A 17,042-nucleotide genomic window follows, 5' to 3' on the forward strand; every position below is an offset into this window, starting at 1 on the left:
GATATCTTGATGTGAGATCATAGATAAATGAAGTTATACTGAAGCCAATATGACTGGAAAAGAGTGAGGAATAAACTAGTAGGAAAAGGTCAGATAGTTAACTGGGGTCATACTTTATAGGCTCTACTAGTTAGTTTTTGCTGTGGAACCACCACAAAAATCTCAGAAGGGTGCAGTAATAAACCTTAGCTCATGCCTGTGAGTCAAATCTTGGCTGGGCTTACCTGGACCACTGCTAATGTCAGAGTTGGCTTGGTCACATCTGTATAAAGTTTTGTTTGGGGTCTACTCAGCTAAGCCAGGCTCAGATGAAGCAGCTCAGTTCCACGTCTCTTCCTTTTCCTGGGACCAACAGGCTAGCCTTGGCATGTTTTTCTCATGAAAGTGTCAGAGATGTAAGAGGGCAAGTGCATTTGCAAAAACACTTTGATTGCATCATGTCTGCTAACTTTCCATGAATGAGTCACATGGCCAAGAACACAAGAAATAGACTAGTACACCCCATTCATGGAGGTGGGGATGGTGGTGAGTAAATATTTCTGAAAAATAATCTAATATACCAAACAGCCTTATTGACTGACCATTATAAGGTGTTGGCTTTTACTGTGTGATGTGCAAAATTGTTCATGTTTTTTTAAAATATATTTTTATTGATTTCAGAGAGGAAGGGAGAGAGAGAGAGACAGAAACATTTATAATGATAGAGAATCATTGAGTGGCTGCCTCCTGCATACCCCCTACTGGGGATTGAGCCTGAAACCCGTCATGTGCCCTTTACTGGAATTGAACCTGGGACCCTTCGGTCTGCAGGCCAGTACTCTGTCCTCTAAGCCAAACCAGTTAGGGCTATTCATGGATTTTGAGAAGAAATATAGCATCATCCGACTGCTGGGTTGAGAGTGGAGTAAAGGAAGAAGCAATAACAAACAGGTTATAATCCAGGTGCGGTAAGCTGGTGCTTTGGATTAGGGTTGTGGTAGAGTTGATTAGAAGGACTCAGGTACTGGTTATATTTTTAACGGGGCTATAAGATTTGCTGAGCAGAGGTGGAGATTTGACAAATGAACAGCAGGATGTATCTAACCTCTTAAGTGGTCTAAACTCTAATGGAGACGTCCTTCAACTCTTAAAGGTTATCCTGTAGAGGGGGCTGACTTAACATATGCAGGTTTGTCTTATGAGTTAAGGCAAATCACAGAGTAGAATAATGAATGTTGAAGTCAAGGGAATAAAGTGCTAATGTAATGGTTATGAAAGAAGAGCTCAGTTAATATTCTCCTTCTCTGCAATAACACATTTTGCAGGTACTTTCCATGTGTATATATCGCAGTAGATACTAAATTGGTCAGCCACCTTGAATATATGTTAAATGACACTAGTAAAGTAGTTCCTATTACTAAAATTGATTGGCTCCCATTATGCTCTAATGTCTTCCTAATTTAAAGCTCTAAAACATGTAATACATCTTGTCAAATGCTCCTGACATACAGATGCCTGCGGTACATGGAACAATCCACACTATTAATCAGCTAACCGACTTGTCATTTTCTATTTTATAAAATTTCAAACAACACATTTCACCTCTGTAGTCTAAAAACATTTATGATTATTTAACCATATTTGTACCATTTTACAGAACACACAATATTGCCCATGGTAGTTTTCTAATGCCTGTGCCCACGGATGGGGGCATCTGAAAACATTTTTAAAGCTCTTCTAATGCTAGTTCAAACCAATGGTCTTTGACCTGAGATGCACTTTGGTTTTTAACCTCTTCCTAACTGCATTTTGCTTAGGCCAATTATTTAGTGGCCGAAAAGCTTGCCAAGTGTCATGGATAAGGGTGCTTGGAATTAAAAGTGGGAAATCAATTACAGATAATTGAAAGTTTATCACTTAAAATATACTTATTGATCCATCATCAGTAGCATTCTCTATGAATCGTATACAGGAACCTGCTGTCTCTTCAATGGATTTTGACCAGCCACCAAGATTCCCAGCAAAGTAAGGCAAGATGCTAGCAGAAATCTGGTTAAAATAAGATACCTGTTTCAAAAAGAAAATAAAGTATTTCAGTTTCTTATTGACATGGAGCTTTTTCAAGCAGAGAACTGAGTCTTGTTTGTATAGGGAAGGCTATTAATCCTACTCTTCTGGGGACCTGGAATGGATCTGAAAGGATGACAGGAATCCCCTGGTATGGACACACATTGCAGAATTATAATTAATTAGGAAATATGAGTAAAAGACTTCTCATATCTGTAGAAACAAAGTAACCTGCAGATGTTTCATCAAACTTACAGTGCATGAACTGCTGTCAATAGCATGGATGAGAAAGCCAGCACATATGATTTCACTTCTGACGTACTGTGGAGAAGGTGGGACCGATGGCAGGATGACCGACTTCACTGCCACAGTGTAAGTGTTACTGAAAAATACAAGGACACTTTCCAAGTTCTTGTGAGAAACGAAGAATAGTTGTTGGAACTATTCTAACATTCTAAATGGCTATATTCAAGCCATAGTAATATGGACCAGCAGTGTTTTCTGTCTAAGAATTATTTTACTTGCAGAATTCCACAAAGATGGAACCAATCTCCAAACTGGTTTTATTGTGCTCTCATGGGCTGTAATTTCATTTTCCTTTTAAATGAAAGAATAATACCCATTGTTTTAAAGAAGCCCCAAACAACAAGGAACCCTACAGAATAGAATATAGAGGTTTTCTTCAGTTCACCCTAGTCAATGCACTCCCTTGAGATGATTACACTTAGCTTTTGGTGTGTATTCCTCCAGACCTTTTTATAAATATATGACATTTATGTAAGAAAATGCACAGATACAGATTTTTACATAAATACAATCATTTAACAAATATTTGTCTATAATTTGATTTTTCACCTAACAATAAATCTTTGCAGGTGCCTCTAGTTACTTTATCCTTTTAAATGCTGGCAGAGTACTCCATAGCATGGCTCTACCACAATTTATAAGATGGTCTTTGGTCTATTTCTAATATCTTTTGCCATAATTGATATTACACTGAACATCCATGTGCATTAATATTTATACATGTGTGGGATTATTTCTACAGGCCAACTTTGAGGGCCCTTCTCCTTAGATCAGGGGTCCTCAAACTTTTTAAACAGGGGGCCAGTTCACTGTCCCTCAGATCGTTGGAGGGCCGGATTATAGTTTAAAAAAAACCTATGAACAAATTCCTATGCACACTGCACATATCTTATTTTGAAGTAAAAAAACAAAACGGGAACAAATACAATATTTGTATTTGGGAATCTTGCATGGTGCTTTGTATATAACTGGCACTTAACATATGATTGTTTGGATTGTGTGTTTGTGTTTTTTAATGATAACTAAGGTACATCTAGAAAAATTTCAGATGAACATCATTCAAGACCAGAAATACTTATATTGACTTCCTTATTTTTATATCAACTTTTGCTTTCTACACTATGCTATAAAACATTGCTGTATCCTTGAATTTCATTTACTCACCTATCTTTAAGACATCTTCGTGATACAAGTACGACCAAGTCTTTGGGTTTGTCACCACTCACTACAGGACAAGTGATATAATATATTTGATCATCTTCACTCACCCAGTCTATGACTTCACAGGACCTGTGTAAATAGAACAGTGAAAGACAGGCTGTACCTTTCTACCTGATTGAATATGTCAGTTACTTCTTTTGTAACCATCCCTCTAAAGCCAGTCTATCTTTAGAAAGCTGTTTGGTCAGAAGAAATAACTCTGCATGTGATGGTGAACATGGTGGCCACCTGAGTCTAAGGTCACTGGCCATAACACTTCAGAGAAGCATTTAGCTGTTTTCCACAAAAATTATTTTCTGTAGGATCAAGTAATAACATTTTGAAGACTAGCGAATTATATGGACAGTCCAAGAAGAACTCAGGTAAAGGGACATGGTATATTAGAAAGAACACTAAGTTTGGAATCAAAACAACTTGCCTTTGAATCCTGGACTGCCATTTAGTAGATGTGTTATGTTAGGGCAAGTCACTTTATTTTGTCACTTTATTTTTTCTATCTGTAAAATGTAGATAATAATACCTTTGGGGTTATTGTGAGGATTAAATGCACACACCTGGCACAGTACCTGAATCATAGTAGGTACATAAGTAAGTTGAATAAGAATTCATTCCTCCATTATTCAAGTTCAATATGGCTAGAATGTCAGGTGACATAGCAAATAGAGGGAGAAACATTTGAAAAGAATTAACAACAAAGTTTAGGCATTGTTCTTACTAAAAGCTTTGTACTTACAGAGTATCTACAAATACCGATGCAAAAAAAATCGTGAAGTGTTTCTCTTCTCTTGGAGTGTTTTGTTATGACAGCATTAACCATATTGTATCATTCGGGCACCATGCAATGTAACACATGGACCTGGAGCTGTTTCACATTCGTGGCCTTAAATGATCTACTACATGGTATTAATCATAATGAGGTTCAGTCATTTTAAAGATGAACCTCTACCTCATGAGGATTAGGAAGCCAAAAGCAATGCCTGCTATTATGGGAAGCCCACCTCACCTGTCCTTCCCGTTCAGCAAGGTGTCCTAGAAGTCCTGAGTGGGCCCAGGAGCTGGAACTCCTTGGAGAGGCAGTGTGGCCTGAGTGTGGTCAGTCCCTGTCAGTACAATTGACAGGTACACAGCTCCCTCTTCCAGGAAAGGAGGGCAAGTAGAGGAGACTGAATTAGGGATGCAGGGGACAGAGGTAACAGAAGGAAGAGATGTAGGCAGATGTGAGTGGTCCCTGATCAGGGAGAGCAGGAAGGAATGTCTTTCACCTCCCTACTCACACAGCTTCCTCCCAGCTTCTCACCTGGGAGTGCTGCTTCACAGAAAAACAAAACAAAGGGACCACCAATTAAATATCAAGAGTGTGAAGTGAGAAGAACAGTTCAATAATCATTTCCTCAAGAGCAGTGAAACTGTTCAAGCGTGGAAGGCAGAGCCTGATACACCTGGGCTCCAATTTGGGTTCCATCGCTTTATTGCTGTGCTATCTTGGCAATCTCTCATTAAATGAAAATACTATCAAACTTGAAGGGTTATTGGCAGGATTACAATAGATGTGGGTAAAGCATGTCGACTCAATATAGATGATAAATAAGTGATTATAATAACTTGGTTTTGTGTTTCTTAATAGCACCTAATGTCATTTTCTATGCAGAGCAAGCTTTAAAAAATAGACTTTAATTAATAAAATGAGGTCACATGTTGGCAATGGAGATGCAATGCAGTCTGGAGGTTATCTTTTCTATCATGCCAGGGTTGATTAAGAAAATGTTTTAAATTTATTCTTACACATAATGGGGGTCCCACAAAGGTCGCTTGGTAAAGTCAGACAATAGATGATAAGCCAAGTGTGCCGGTTTTTCCACGTGCTTTTCAACCCAAACAGCTAAAATATCCTGTTCTTCCAGAGTATATATTTTTATCTAAAAGATAATAAAAATAAATTACAAAAGAAAAATGCAGGTTTTTACTTAAAAGCATCACACATGTGCCCCACTGGTGTGGCTCAGTGGTTGACCTATGAACCAGGTTAACCTATGACCTATGAACCAGGAGGTCACAGTTCGATTCCCTGTCAGGGGTTGCAGGCTTGATTCCCAGTGGGGGGCATGCAGGAGGCAGCCAATCAGTGAACCTCTGTCATCATTGATGTTTTTCTCTCTCCCTTTCTCTCCAAAATCATTAAAAACATACTTTTAAAAAACCACCATGGACATACATATGTAGTTATAGGCTGCTGGCATCCAAATAACAATGAAGCCAATGATGGCAACTTCAAACACTTGGATGTCTAGGGCTCTAACCAGGAGGCTGTACTTCCGTATTCTCCAAACAACATGTGACTTGAAGGTGAGTTATTTAATTATTGTGCAATAGTTCAGGAACAACAGAAAATATCATCAGATTGTTAGGCCGCATCCCCTGCTAAGACCTTGGAGCTGAGGCTGAGATGTCAGGTGTGCCTTCTCGTGGGCTGAGGTGACCCCAGGAAGTCAGCTGACCACCTCTAGAACCAACTCAGCCACTCAGTGCAGCCGCTGAAGCACCACGTTTCTTCAGCACAAAGCGTTCTTTCAATAGTGCCTCATAGGGCAGGCCAATTCCTGGGTTTCTTTCTAATGTCTATTATTCCTTAGCTCAGAGGAGGCCCATCTTGGAGACCCATGTGATTTATACTGAAACATTACTGTATCCCCATTACTCTGAACTCTCCTTCTACTGTGCTTTTGCCAATAATCAGACATGTGTTCCACTAAGCACACATTTCTCTCCTGCCCCTTTTACATCTCCATCTCTTTCAGGGTGCTTTGAAGTTAGTTTTGAAACTTGTCATCTTATAATAATTCCCATGGCAACAAGCTGTGCAAAGACAAACAAACAGGGTTAAGACTTCACTGCAGGAATCAAGCAGATGGAATAATCAAGCTGTGAGGGAGAAAACCTTTATTTAAACATAAATATCTTCCAGAAGAGAATGAAGCAATGAGAAAGTGACCACAGCGGCTCAGAAGGGAAAGAAGGGACTATTTGCTTGTACCATTTTACCTCTCCGGTTGACCTCAGTGCCAAGCCTGTCTTTCAATTGAGCCCACGGAGGAGAACATAATGTCGGCCCAGAGCACTTACCAAAAAGAGAGAAAACCATGCCCAGGGCTCCAGTTGGTGGCTGAGACTCGCCCAGCATGGCTATGCCTAACTTTACCCCTTGTACAGCAGGAGTAGAAGGAGGTTCATCAGTGTAAATTCAGAGAGAAGTCACCTTATCAAAGCTTGGTGGCCATGCAGCTCTAAGCCAGGCTGCTGGAGCTCTGCAGCCTCAGAGGAGGTGAGGGCAGGTGGCCAAGTGAATTCCACAACCTCAAGCATGGTGTGGCCTTAGGGAAGCCATGGTCTAACCAGGGGGGAGTGGGATGTAATACCGGGCTGAGTACTTGTTGAGGATTGAATTGTGTCCTTTCCAAATTCATATGTTAAAGTCCTCACCCCTAGCATCTCAGAATGTGACCTCGTTTAGAAATAGGGTCATTGTAGATGTAATTGAGATGAGGTTATACTGCAGTAGGATGGGCTCCATATGACCTGTGTTTTTATTTTTATTTATTTTTTAAAATATATTTTATTGACTTTTACAGAGAGTAAGGGAGAGGGATAGAGAGTTAGAAACATCGATGAGAGAGAAACATTGATCAGCTGCCTCCTGTACACCCCCTACTGGGGATGTGCCTGCAACCAAGGTACAAGCCCTTGACTGGAATCGAACCTGGGACCCTTCAGTCCGCAGGCCGATGCTCTATCCACTGAGCCAAACCGGTCAGGGCTGACCTGTGTTTTTATATAAAGGGAAAATTTGGCCCAGCCAGGGTGGCTCAGTGGTTGAGCATTGACCCAGTAACCAAGAGGTCAGTAGTTCAATTCCTGGTCAGGGTACATACTCAATTCCCAGTAGGGGATATGCAGGAGGCAACCAATTGATGTTTCTCATTGATGTTTCTATCTCTCTATCCCCATTCCTTTCCCTTTCTCTAAAATCAATAAAATATACATATACACATATACATATATAAATATATGAAATTTGCACGCAGACATGCACACTGGGAGAACGCCACGTGAAGACGAAGGCAGAAGTTGGGTAACACATCTACAAGCTAAGGAACACCAGAGATTGCCAGAAAACCACCAGAAGCTCAGGGAGAGGCCTGGAACAGGCTCTCCCTCACTCCTTCAGGGGGAACCAACGCTACCAACACCTTGACCTTAGACTTCTAGCTTCCATAACTGTGAGACAACACATTTTTATTGGTGAAGCCAGCCAGTTGTGGTGCTGTTACAGCAGTTCTAGGAGATGTCACAGCACTTTTCCTGGAAGCTGCTCCCCAGGTTGCAGACACATGCTGCTGCTTCCTACCCTAGAGCCAAAGCAAACATCAGGCCGAGCAGTCACCTGTAAACCCTGCCCCTGCAGCCCTCTCTAGACTCACCAGTGCCGAGTGCAGTACTGCGTGAGTGAGTGATATTGGGACCATTCCTCAGAAGGTAAAGTAGCGGGAAATCCTCATCGCTGCTCTGTCAGAATCAATGACAGATGCAGATGAAGCAGACAAGGAGAGGCAGAGGTTGATGTTGGCTCCCTTTAAACCCTACTACTTTAGAAAAGCCAGCTTTTGCTTAGTGAAAAAATTCTCCAAGACCAACTCTCCAAGCAAACCAGTTCCCTTTCATGCTCAGAATACAGGTTAAATTCCATTTGTCACAGATCATATAATTACCCTATTTTAGAGGCTACTGTTTCACGGATGATGAGAACAGTACACATGTTTCAGAGAGCTGGCATTATCGAGCATTTCCTGAGGGTCAGCCACTGCTATGTTCTGGGACCACAGTGGTGAGCAAAAGGGCCCTCAGAGAGCATGCAGTCTAGTTAGTGTGGGCACCAGCTTCCAAGGGTCTTCTATATACCTCTGAAACCAGATACAATTAGAATCCAAATGATGCCTGTTCAGTTAAATTTGATGACACACAAAATATTGTAAAAGGTGTTAAAAGAGATACAAAGACAGTTTTCCTTCTTAAAAAGTTTATAATCTAGTTAGGAGAAAAGACAGTGTGTAAAAAGCTCTATTGCTATTAATTCTGTTATCAGTTAAACGTAGCTGTGGAAGCAATGCCATAAGACTGCATAATTCATTGACAGGTGGATTTTAAAGAAGTAATTGTGAAAGGAGTTCCTAGAGGGAAAAGTTCCTTCAATCAGGGCAGATAGGAGTGGCTTTACGGGAAGCATTTCTGCTGGGTCTTGAAGACCAGCTAGGATTTAGGCAGAGGGAGGGGAGGAGAGAGAGATGGGAAATGAGAACTAAGCTGAGAGGTGAGGGGGTGCAGGGTGTATTTGAAGGACCCCAAGTCAGCCAGCATGGAGTAGTAGAGACAGGGCTGAAACAAGGTTTGACTTTTAGAAATACTTTTCCAAAAAGATTTTTTACTTTCTTAAAAGCAGTAGTACAAGCAGAACCACCACCACGATAATTTATTTTTTAATTTTTTAAATTGAATTTACGGGGTGACATTGGTTAGTAAAATTAAATAGGTTTCAGGTGTAGTTTTTATTTGTGATGTATAATGAGTTGTTTGTGCATACACCTGGATGCCTCCTACCTTTTCCACAGCACTGGTGATCTCCCAACCACTTTTGGCCACCAACTTTTTGAAAGCCTCCACATTGTCATCACTCAGGGATACCTAAAATGCAAATATTTAAAAAGCTGTGAGTTCAATGCACAGATATGGGAATATTTTCTGCTTAAAAATGGGTACTTTTAGAGCCAAAGTGATTATGTTGAGCTTATGCTACAAATAACTTCTGTCTCAAACTCTTAATTCAGAATTCAGACAAGGCAACATGAGGCCTGTATGTTTAGCAAATTAATATGATTTTAGTTGGTGTGCTAAGCAAAGACAAGATTGCCCTTCAGTATAACTTATTAATAAACTTGGATTTTCCTTTACATTTTTTGGCCCAAAACATGAAAACAACTAATACTTTGTTGTTGTGTTATAAAAATGCAAGCTGGTGGGCATGTTTTCAGCAAAAATTGTGCTAAGACAATGTCCCATGCAGCTCAGATGCATTTGAAGGCAGAGCATCCTGCGTTTGTAATTTGGGAACTGTACCTACAGTTCAAACAAGGCAGCGAAGCAAATGGTTGGTAACCAGTTACTGGCAGCTTGGTTCTGTTTCCTGGTGAGATGACTGGTTGCTATGATTCACCTTTTCATCTAACCTGTGTAAGCACAACCTGAATCATTTTAACAGGGAGTTTCTGTGTTTGCAATGATGTGATCTTTACACGAAGCGCTCCGAATCATAAAACTGTCACCTGGTTGCGAATATCCCAGTGTACGCTAAGTGGAATCTCTTGTTTGTGGGAAATAACATATTTTCTGGGGGGAGAAAAAAATAAAATGTTAAGTAACAGTTTTCTTCCCTGTAGTTAGCACACAATAGTAACCATGACACACACTTTCTTGAGCTGAAATCAGCAGTTTAAAATGCTGCTTTTACTGGTGAAACAATCAGGAAGAACAACTTTCATCACTGTCAGAAAACATCAGACCTTCTCTCCTTTCATTATGTGGAACTAGACACCCAGAGAGCAGCTCTTTGTTATGCAGTTTGCAAGGTAAGATCTTACACCATAAAATCCTTATACCCCGGCCCCTTACCTGCCCAGACGAATTCTCTTGCGTGCAATAGCTCCACAATACCGTCTAAAATCATCCTTTAATAAAAAACAAACAAAAAACCCCAACAACAACAAAGTAAAATCAATAAATTTCTAATACTTTAGTGCTATAACCTTAAGTCTCTCTCTTTCCAAGTCAGCTGAAGAAGCAAACTGGGACCCAGTGTCTGCGTGACTGCCGCTCAGGTGAGAGTTGGCAATAAGGCAACTGCAGGTAGTTCCCATGAACGTGGAGCAGCACGGACATGCGGATGTAAAGTGGGAGAAGAGAATCAGAAACGGGAAAGGAAGACAATATGCTTCCAATAGCAGTGCATGGCCCAGTTGAGGTGAGGTAGGCAGGGCCCCCAGTGAGACAGTATAGGGGTAATATCTGGACTCCATCTTGGAGGCCTGACTATGGCTCCTTGCTCAGGAACCTTAACATAGTTGAAATTAACCTAATCACATCCTTAAAGGGAAGACTGCACAATAAGATCCCTTCTTAACATCGTGTTCTGCAAAATAGTTGCTTTGTCTATTAAGTGGTAACTAGAATATTTGCCCAAGCATTATTTTATAGGCCCTTTGAGTGGTCCACTGACCATGGAAAATATCTGTGACTACCCCTGGATCAACCACTGGGAGGTGACGATCATGGGACAACTGACCTCCTCCTCATTCCCAAGCCCGACACCCACCCCAAGCCATCCACAAGAACCCTCCGGGAGCTCGACCTCTCTTTTCTGGTCCACTCCCTTGTGCACAAGCTCTTTTCAATGAATTCTATCTGCTTGATCTTGTTCTGAGTGCTCATTTCTATGACATTACAACTCAAGGACCTGGTATTACAACAAAGGATTAGAGTAATTTGGGGAAAAAAAGAAAAAGTCCATGGTGATAATAACTTACCTTAGATATGGGTTTGATTTTGGGAAATGTAACCAGTTCTTCCTTATCATCGACAGCTTTATAAATGAGAAAAGCACTGTTGATGTGGCGGCCCAGGCCCTGGGACCACTCCTGGCAGTCAAAGGCCTCCACACGCACTCCCACTTCGACACTGCAGAGGGCGACACAGGGCGGTGGGCAGAGAACCAGAGCTCACTGGGCCTCCTCTGCCCTCCACCTCCTCCTCCTCCTCCAAGCACGGAAGAAAATGAGGGTCCTGTTTTTTCCTCTGTGGTCTGCAAATCTATGCAATGGTTAAAATCCATTTCTCCAGGTCGACAGATCAGATGTGCAAGCCCCTGAGGGCATCTCTGCTTTACTTTCCCATTTTCAGGTGGGAAAAGGCCAGTTGTGAGTTTGTATATATTCATGAACATCTTTTGGTAACGGGGAGGGGAGTTTAAATTATGCCAAAGTCAAGTTTTCTCCCCTCAAAATAACAATTCTGCGATTAAAAAGCATCAAACACTGAAATTGGACAGGAAATACAGATATTCTTTTTTACATTTAAAAAGAAAAAATACTAAAAAAATATATAATTCAATCTTTTCTTTGTATATTAAGAGTAATAAAAATAACTGGAAAGTGGCTTGGACTTCATGGTTGACCATACAGCCACTGGGACTCTTTTGAGAATGAAAGGAAGAGTTAATAATTACAACAGGTATAAACCAGGACCATTCTGGTCAACTGAGACATACAGTCACTCTTATTATGAGAGATAAAAACCAACCTACCACAATTTACTCAGTATAAGGAGGCCTCAAGCAGAATACAGTGTTAAAATATGTACAAATTATGAAAACTGAATGAAAAAAATATAGAAAGAACTTGGTTATTTTAAAATAGTCCCTATATTCACCTCCAGATTGACATGGAAATTTTAAAACATATTTATGTGCAAGTCTGAATTCATCTATAGCAGCCGAAGAACACTACACACACTTTACCAGGTCTGAAACGTATTATTGACAATGGCATTGAAGACAAGACGATCTCCCACTGTGGATGGTCCTCGGAACTTAAACATGTCCACAGACTTCAGAAGCGGATGTGCCCGACAGAGGCGGCTGATGACACAAAGGGCAGGAGAGGAGAAATAGATCATTCTCCGAAATATTTTCAGAGACTGCTGATTCGCTTCACAGGCACAACGGATCAGTGTCCCATGTACCTTCTAAGCAAACATCTTTTAACTCTAGTGAAACAAATGACTAGATCACGTGTGTTGAGAGTGGTTCTGTACACCGCCTGCAAATGCTTTGGGGAATACCATGTCCCCCAGCCGTGGGGTCTTTACCAAGATGCTGTGCTCCTCCTCTGGTGGTGACAGTCCTGCCCTTGTTTTGTTCCCCATGAAAGTCCCTCTGAAAAACAAGCCAATGTCTTTCGTTCTAATCTGAGGGTTATATTCATTCTGGCAGCTCATGACTACCATCACAGGGAGCAGGGACTACCAGGGCGGAGCGGGGCACAGTGTGAGAACTGCCAGCTCGTGCCATTCACCCCAGTTCCTCAACTTCACCGCTAACAGATTCACCCACATATCAAAAGACTTAACATTTTTCCCTCACAGAAAAATTACCTACATTGCTGCACAAAGCCTAAAAGGTTACAAGTTACTCACTTTACAATTTGTGTGTGTGTGAACTTTTCAAATATCTATAAAGAATATTTAATCTCAGAAGTACTTCTGTTATTTTTACATTTTAGATTCCCACTGTGGCCATTCAATTACTCTAAAGAATTGTGTCTACACTCACTGAACAGACTCTGCCACAGTTAATTATATTGTAAGCTTTTAAAATAGAAAAGGTTCAAATGCTTTCTTATCAACTGTGACAATCTCATTTTAAAAACAAGTTCTCTTTTATTTGTGCATAATTTATAGGCAGGATAACTATAGGTTCATAACTATAGTAATAACTACAGACACATTAATAATAAAATTCTTGTGGTTTTGGGAAAAATACAACCTTAACAGTTTTCAATGGTTACAAAAATTGTCCGAAGGGCAAATCTTGTTGAAATGCATTTTCAGAATATACATGTTCTTTAAAGCTGCTAAATTACCTACATGTTCTAAGAATAAAATAACCTTTTTTGAAACTGAGGCAAATTTAAAAGTATTCTTCCAATTCTTCCATTTTTTCCTCTTATTTTTCAGTCAATCCTTTAACCATAATGACTCCAACACAACTTTGAAGGTCAGATCTAACTGTAAATTGCCATTAAAAAGTTTGCAAATTGACTACTTTTAATTGATATTTTAGTTGACTACTTTTAAGTGTAAATGCTGTCTCCTATTTCTATTCTGCATCTACTTTGTTATAACTTTGTTACAAGGAATTTTAATGCCACAAGGTCAACATTCGTAATTCAGAATAAACTATGAGAACTGTCACTTCAATTTTATTTTTGAACCAAGTTAATCTGAAGGTAAACAGGTAAATGACTAATTTTCTCATTTTGATAAAAGACAACACTGTCTTATCCTTGTCTCCTTGACTTGCCCAATAACTGGATCTCAGTCCCTTTCTCCTCTCACCCCACTGGTTCCAATATCACATGTCGAAGGTCAAAACCAAGAACCTTGCAGAAATAGTAGCCACCGTCTCCATCCAAGCCATAATCTGGCCACCAAATGTATTTCCATGATGGTTTGCATGGGGTGGGAGGACAAGTTCAATGCTCTGAACAGAGGTGCCCCTGGTGGAAACTGTTCCTTCCTCTTCATCAGAAATGAGATCTGAAAGGTGGATGTAAACATTAATGATGGTGGAGTTCACTACAGGACTGGAGACTACAGCCTTTCTTTCCCACCAGCACTCTCAAGTCATGAGATTTTTTTCTAAAATTAAATTATTCCCAAAGACTTAAAACTCCTGAGGAAATAAATAGATTTTATTCAACAGAATAACTTTCATTTGAATGGTATTTAGAATGAATTGGATAATAGATCAGAAAGGGCCTTTCGGAGAATATATTCCAACCTACTTTATAAGTCCACCAGAATTTTGATTAAAAATGATTAAATTTAAACTTGAGTTGTTTAGGGTGGAGGAGGAAAGGACAGGGTAGGAAGGGGCAGAAAGAAATTTGGGGATTGATGGATATGTCATTATCTTGATTGTGATGGCTTCATGGGTGCATACGTGTTTCAAAACTTACCAGACTGTATTGGGATGATCACTTTGTAACTTATATGAATGTTTAATGACTATGCTGTATGCCTGAAACTGATATAGCACTGTATGTCAACTGCAATTGAAAATAAATTTTAAAAAAACAACAAAAAGCTTATCAAACTGTACACTTTAAATGTCAATAAAGTTGTTAAAAAAATACAGAAACTGGAGTTACAGAGGGCCACAGACCCGGATAACCTGGAATAGCTTGCTGTACCATATAAACTTCACAACAGGAATGTGGCTTCCCATGGTTACTGTTTTGTAATGAATGCAGTCATGAACAGAAAAGACACAATACATTGTACTTCTCAGTGTCTTTCTGCTTCTTTTGAATCATATCTGCTTCATTCACTGACAAATTGGTTTTTACTCCCAACAATGGAGAAATCATTTGCTTTGGCTGCAAAGCAGTAAATGTGTTCAATTATGTTGCCGGCATCATCACATGAATCACCAGCCAGGCTTACATCTCACTTGCTGTTGCTGAGATGGTAGAGGAAGACTTCCCAATCAGGAGGTCCCATCCTGGCTGTCCAGGCAGAGGCAGAGCTGAGCTGCAGTGTGAGAACACACATGCGCCTGGCTGTTGTTGGGAACTGGGAATGGGACCATTCTTGGTGCAGTCACATATGAGCAGAGAAATGTGGTTATAGAGACTTTTTAACTCCATTTCCTGATGGAATTTTAAAATTTATAATTAATTGATGGTCTTTTTTTTTCTTTTCCCCCGCTTTGTTCAACTGATCATTTCAGTCATTGGCCTAAAAACATGTTTGTACTTCCCATCCTCCTAGTATAAAATCCTTCCTATTGCCCCTAGCTCTTCCTTTTTGGTCTGTCTACCTCTCCGTCCCAGCCGGTCTGGTTCCCACTAGCACCTCTGCATCATATTCTCTCTCTCAATTTTTCCCTCTCTTTGTTCCAGCCACAATAACTCTTTCCAGTTCAACTAACTGTTGCCTGCAACATCAGGGCATTTGCACATGTTGGTTCCTCTTCCAGTAGCAATTGCCCTAGCCACCACCACTACCACCTTCTTCCACTTACCTCCTATTCTCACTTGGCTCATCTCAGTCATCATTCTTTCAGGAAAGCCTTTCCTGACCTCCGCAGCCAATCCCCACTCTTACAAGCTCTTACACATCCCTTTATTTCACAGTTATAGTTTTATGTTTGTGTGATTTTTGATGATCTGATTCCCTAGGTCCTAAGATCCTTTGAGCAGAGACTGTTTTTTATTATTTTTTTTTAATTTTAAGATAATTTCCTGAATAGGTGCTCAGTAAATATTTATTGAATGAAGAGATGAATAAACAACTTGGCTGATTTTTCCACATCCATAGTCCTTACTATCAACAGATTATTTTTAGGTAACAAAATGATAGGACTGAAGCATGCTTCAGTTGCTGTTTATTAGAGTTCCACTGCTCTCCATTTTCACTTAAACAGTATTGCAGACTCTTCTATTTTTTCCCAATTTTGTGAGAGTGAAATGGTATCTCATGTTGGTTATAACTTGCATTTTCCTGATTAATAATGAAGTCTGACATATTTCCGTGTGTAGATTAAACTTACACTAAACTTTCTGGCTACTTCTTAATGAAATGTCGGTGGCATTTGCATCACATGTTACTTTTCTCCCATCCGTTTTCCCCTCTCCTTCTGAAATTCTGATTAGATGCTCGTTAGATTTTTTTTACTCCATTCTCTGTGTCTCCTCTCTTATATAGTTTCCATCCTTTGCTTATCCATCTGCATTATTGGTAACTCCTACAGATCTATATTTCAGTTCACTGTCTTATATGTTTCATTCATTCATTGAGTTTTAAATTTAAATTATTATAATATCCTTTGTGTGTAGAAATTCTCTTTGTTTCTTTGTCAAATCTTCTAGGTCATTTCCTTGTTCCTGCAAAATGCTTTTGATTCTCTTTTATCTCGTAAAATAAATTACCATTCTCACTTCATATTATTTATATAATAAATTCAATATCGGTAGTCTTCATGGGCCTCATTCTATTGTCTGGTGCTTCTTCTGGGTTTTGGTGACTTATTTTTATTTTTTATGATTTTTTTTTTTTACTAGGAGCTCATATTCCTAGGATCTTCATCTGTGGGAATTCTTGAGGGCTGGGTTTAAGTCATCTCTGCAGAGGATGTACATTTGTGGCTGCAGATCATCAGGGGGTACTGCAACACAACACCATTTCACACGTGGTCTGTTTCAGGCCAAAGGAGTAATGTGAATTCTGACACAAAATCTGCATGAGAATGTGCTTCTGATTGAATTCTCAAAGGGAATTTTTCCATTCCACCTCGTGAAGGCCGAGGCAGAGCTCTTCCAGGGCTGGGATTTTTCCAGTTGACTCATTGAGGATATCATCTTTTGGGAGTTGCAGCTTCAGTTAAGGTTCCCGGATCCAACCCTCCAGCTAACATGGCCCCCGGCTTGGTTTCCTGAGCCCTTTCAGGCCCATAGGACACAAGATCTAGGACTTCTAGCACTTCCAAGGTCCTCCCACAGCAAATGCCAGCTCTTGTGTCTCCTTACACTGCTGCCTTTTTTCTAATTATTTCTAGACTTCAAGATCTTCTCCCATTTTTCTTCCTG

The 17,042-nt window shown here is 40.1% G+C and overlaps 1 protein-coding gene across 2 annotated transcripts in view; it reads right to left on the reverse strand.

Annotated features, from left to right (window-relative positions):
- Window positions 1-1,770: 1,770 nt before the first annotated feature.
- The window catches only part of ACOT12 (acyl-CoA thioesterase 12), a 32,721-nt gene continuing 17,449 nt past the window's right edge, over window positions 1,771-17,042 (reverse strand). For both annotated transcript variants that reach the window (XM_006775490.1, XM_015571661.1), the window contains 10 exons: window positions 13,833-13,989; window positions 12,191-12,310; window positions 11,202-11,352; window positions 10,291-10,346; window positions 9,945-10,008; window positions 9,223-9,306; window positions 5,356-5,489; window positions 3,517-3,642; window positions 2,302-2,428; window positions 1,771-2,046 (listed from right to left, as the gene is read on the reverse strand). In XM_006775490.1, the coding sequence (XP_006775553.1) occupies window positions 1,897-2,046; window positions 2,302-2,428; window positions 3,517-3,642; window positions 5,356-5,489; window positions 9,223-9,306; window positions 9,945-10,008; window positions 10,291-10,346; window positions 11,202-11,352; window positions 12,191-12,310; window positions 13,833-13,989 (1,169 nt within the window). In that variant the 3' untranslated portion in view covers window positions 1,771-1,896. The remainder of the gene's footprint in view (window positions 2,047-2,301; window positions 2,429-3,516; window positions 3,643-5,355; window positions 5,490-9,222; window positions 9,307-9,944; window positions 10,009-10,290; window positions 10,347-11,201; window positions 11,353-12,190; window positions 12,311-13,832; window positions 13,990-17,042) is intronic.

Source organism: Myotis davidii, unplaced genomic scaffold (assembly GCF_000327345.1).
Source record: "Myotis davidii unplaced genomic scaffold, ASM32734v1 scaffold44, whole genome shotgun sequence".
Lineage (NCBI taxonomy): Eukaryota > Metazoa > Chordata > Mammalia > Chiroptera > Vespertilionidae > Myotis > Myotis davidii.